Here is a 4,464-nt window from a genome sequence, read left to right as displayed (position 1 = left end):
TCTCTCTCTCTCTCTCTCTCTCTCTCTCTCTCTCTCCCTCCCTCCCTCCTTCCCTCCCTCTTTCTCACTGACAGGCCCCTCTCATGCTATATCCAACCTTTCCATCCAGCCAGATCAACCCCCACATTGTAGGTTTAGAGAAGAAGGCACATCCTGTACATGGCCCAATCTCCTCTGTCCACCTGACTTTATTTACATCCAAGCCATTTCAAACCTCTAGACTCAACCTACCCACACATCCTCAATTCTGACTCAACCTGGTCTACTCATAGCAGACTTAGAACTACCAAAAAGAACTCCACGTGCTCAGAACTCATTGGAAAGATGCATAGTGGATCAAGTCAGCGTCTTCCCTCCAAACTTACTACTTTGCAAAAACACTTGTCAATGAGAATCTTCTAGATGAACCCCAGGATACAGGGTTTAACACAGCAATCATAAATTCATCAAAGATTTAAGGAGTTTAAAGAAACACAAGGAAACTGACCAATGAAATTATGGAAAAAGAACTTAGGGAGAATAAACACCTGAATGATGCTCAAGATAACACAAATCTAAGACAAATGACAATGATAAAAATAGCCTATGGCTTGAGAATGGAACTCAACAGGAGAAAGAAACAGAAGAGGACTCCCCCTGAAAGGCCCACAGACTAATAAAAACCTCAACACCAAGCAGGAGAAACCCCCTTTTACTTTCCTGGTCAAGGTTGTTCAAGAGACTATGAAAATATTACAGACTATTGCTATTGCCCTTGCTTGACCCCCAGCAGAAGAAGGTTAAGTCCCTATTGCTGAAGACACTATGTACTTCAGTCAGACACAGGGTCTAAAGGCCCCTTAGCTGGAACTGACCTAAATGTTTCCTCCCTGAAGCTTTCACAATGCCAGAAGGTACATGCAAGCTTCCAAAGGAGGGAAGCAACCAACAGTCTTACCAAGATATAACACCTATGTGTAACAACAACTAGTATGGGACAGTTATCCTAAGGGCACAGTAGTGATAAGCATACCTTGGTGATAACCAACAGGTCTCTTACCAGGTTTACCTAAGAAGCACTCACCAAGAGGGAAATTATGCTTGATCCTGGAAACCTACCCAACTACCCAGAACTAGTCAAGTAAAAGACCTTGGAAGAGAAACTATAATACACCTACAATATAGGTAAAATAGAGGATTTTTTTTAAGGTAGTTAGTTAACAGTATGGTTACTAAACCACATAATCCCTAACTACCCTCTAAATATTTGTCCTTATACCCACATATAAATATAGTTCTCACCTATCATCAAAAGAACTTTTTCCAACAGATGAAGACCATTACAGAAACATAGAACCAATCACAATACTGAGTTATGGAGCCTAGTTCTGATGAATACGTCTACGAAACAACTACCATACCTAAGGCTCTGGGAAATTTTTGGAAGAAGGGATGGAAAAATTGAAAGACCCTGAGGATCAGGAAATTCACTATGAAACATTGTCTCCTAGGAATGTCAGAAACTATACTCATAATGCTTCACCAGCATGACTGCCTAAGCATGAGCTATGCCAATGTGTACTAGAGACAGGCCACATTGCCTCAACCCCACACAAAACCACAGGCAACTAAGGAATGCTGCGAGGGGAAGAAATAATCTACCCCAGAGAAGAGCATACCAACTGGTTCAGCCCTGAAACATACATACAAGTAAAACTATACAGACTGAATAACACACACACACACACACACACACACACACACACACACGGAAAGTTAAGGAAAGGAAGAAATGATGTGATTATATAATAATCTCAAAAATAAAAGAAAAAACTGAATAGTAGCCATATCAGAAAAAATTAATAAAAAGCCAAAAATTAAATAGAAAAGGGAAATAAGAAGAATCTAAAAATAATACAGCAATTTTATCATTTTTTCTCAGACAACTATGATAACAAATGTATTGATGAAAAGTTTAAAATACTATATAAGGGGCTGGAGCTGCAGCTCAGTTGTGAGACTACTAGCCTAGCATGAAGCGTACAACCCCTACCCTGTACCACATAAACTGGATGTGGTAGTGCACACCTATAATTCTAGCACTTAGGAAGAGGCCAGTTCAAGGTCAGCCTCAGGTACATAGTTGGAGGTAAGTCAGAGCTACATGAGACTGTGTCTTGAAAAAAAAGAAAGAAAGGAAGGAAGAGACAAAGGGAGAGAGAAGAAAAAGGAGAGCAGAAGGGGAAAGCCAGTGTGTTGTTATACTCCCAACAAATGACGGTGTTAAAATTTTAATTTGTTACTTTCCAGAGATTAAAAAAATAGTATCTAGACATTTGTCATTAATGCTGGGGAAAAACTTAAGCCTTAATATCATTTTAAAAAGTGACATGAGGCCCCACTGGATTACATCAATAAACATTCAGTGAAAACTTACAATACCTAAAAGAAACTCAGCAAAATACCAGTCCCCAAATGAAACTATGAAGAAGGAACAGCTGACACTGAAAAATTTTTACCTTGCCCAGAGCGGCTTTGGCGAGAATCTACACTCGACTGTCTTCGATCCGGTGGTTCCTCGCTTCCTCCATCTGCATTAAATTAAAAACAGCATAAACAGATGATGAGTTTGGCATAATTCCAGTGACCTCTGTATCATAAAACTACTATGCGTATCACCTGTTTTCATTTCTTATAATTAAGATCATTAAAATTATCTTAGGATTTTCTTACGTAAATCAATGGCTATTGTCTTTACCCTTGTAAGGAGGGGTTTGCATTCACATCCAAAACCCAAAGCTTTTTTCCCCTCCACCATACATACTTGTGAAGGAATGAAGAAATTAATTGATTCCAAAGTTGATTTAAAGCATTCTAGCTTAGAAGCCCTGACCTTTAAACAATATTTAAAAGACAGACAATTGCTTGCCTAAAATATGTCAATTAATTTCAAGAACTGCATGTTTTACTCTAGTAAAATGTTGCCATTGATTAAATTTTTTTAAAAAATCAGTAAGCTGCAAGTGATTCAATGAGAGATACAGCAGACAAATCCTGAAGATATTTTACTCATGATTTTCTAAATTATGTGGCAATACTCATTTTACTATCCATATTTTAATTTTTTAAGACACAAATATATAAAATTTTAAAAAACTACAGCAAATATAAGTTCATAAATAATTCTATTATATTATATAGAAACAAAGTGACTCATCACAGATGAAGATAGATTTAGAATTCCATAAAGCATATGTAAAATTAAAACCAAAAATAAACACAACCAACCAACCAACAAAAAGAAAACAAGAACAGCCTAAACCCCAGGCTTCATGGTGCATGACTATACTTCCAGGATTCAGAAGGCTGAAGCAGAGAGGATGTAGAGATTAATTGCTTCAGGTAAACCTAAACCTAGACAACATAGAGTGCCCGGTCAACCTGAGTTAAATAGCAAACCAAAAATCACACTAAACAAACCTAAAGCATTAACGTAGCGGTCTAAAGTTATAGATTTCTTTTCACTTCCATCAAATTTAAAATGTACTAAAGAATCAATAAATAACTACCACTTATTTCTAACATAACAGGAATAAGAAGCAACAATTATGGACAAGTTTAAGAAACACTACTCTTTTTTTTTTTCAATTTTTTATGAGCTATTTTCTTCACTTACATTTCAAATGCTATCCCGAAAGTCCCCTATACCCTCACACCGCCCTGCTCCCCTACCTACCCACTCCCACTTCTTGGCCCTGGCATTCCCCTGTACTGGGTCATATAAAGTTTGCAAGACCAAGGGGCCTCTCATCCCAATGATGGCCAACTAGGTCATCTTCTGCTACATATGCAGCTAGAGACACTAGTTCTGGGGGTGCTGGATAGTTCATATTGTTGTTCCACCTATAGTGTTACAGACCCCTTCAGCTCCTTGGGTACTTTCTCTAGCTCCTCCATTGGGGGCCCTGTGTTCCATCCAATAGCATTCACTTCTGTATTTGCCAGGCACTGTCATAGTCTCACAAGAGACAGCTATATCAGGGTCCTTTCAGCAAAATCTTTCTGGTGCACGCTGTCACTACCATCTCCAACCAGCAGAAAAGAAGCGACGAAACCTATGTCCTTCTCAAAGCAGTTTATTCAGGAACATAACTATGTGCACTAAAAAGATCCCCCGACCTCTCTCGGCCATCCCCTTTTATACCCCTTTTATACCCTCTAGTCCACTCCCCATCACCCTATTCCACGTAGGCACAGTTCATTGGCACAGGACTACATTCGTCACATCATCTGATCTTTCGTCATGGTGCATCTGTGCAGTGCAGTTTAACGGACGTGGCTATCTTGAGGGCCATGGTACAAATCTAGGCATTCTGGTCACAATAGCTAATGAAAACAGAAGCCTTACTATAAAAACAACTATCCTCCTTACATTCTACATCATCAAAATAACTACCATTATAAACTAAAAATACAAAAGGAGGC

The 4,464-nt window shown here is 38.7% G+C and overlaps 1 protein-coding gene across 6 annotated transcripts in view; it reads right to left on the bottom strand.

Moving 5' to 3' along the window:
- Tanc2 (tetratricopeptide repeat, ankyrin repeat and coiled-coil containing 2) overlaps window positions 1-4,464 on the bottom strand; it is a 309,788-nt gene that overhangs the window by 234,423 nt on the left and 70,901 nt on the right. For all 6 annotated transcript variants that reach the window (XM_021213586.1, XM_021213585.2, XM_029545901.1 and 3 more), the window contains exon 3: window positions 2,499-2,570. In XM_021213586.1, coding sequence (XP_021069245.1) covers window positions 2,499-2,570 — 72 coding nt within the window. The remainder of the gene's footprint in view (window positions 1-2,498; window positions 2,571-4,464) is intronic.

The sequence above is a fragment of the Mus pahari genome, chromosome 14, assembly GCF_900095145.1.
Source record: "Mus pahari chromosome 14, PAHARI_EIJ_v1.1, whole genome shotgun sequence".
NCBI lineage: Eukaryota > Metazoa > Chordata > Mammalia > Rodentia > Muridae > Mus > Mus pahari.
This window is presented reverse-complemented; position numbering and strand designations above follow the sequence as displayed.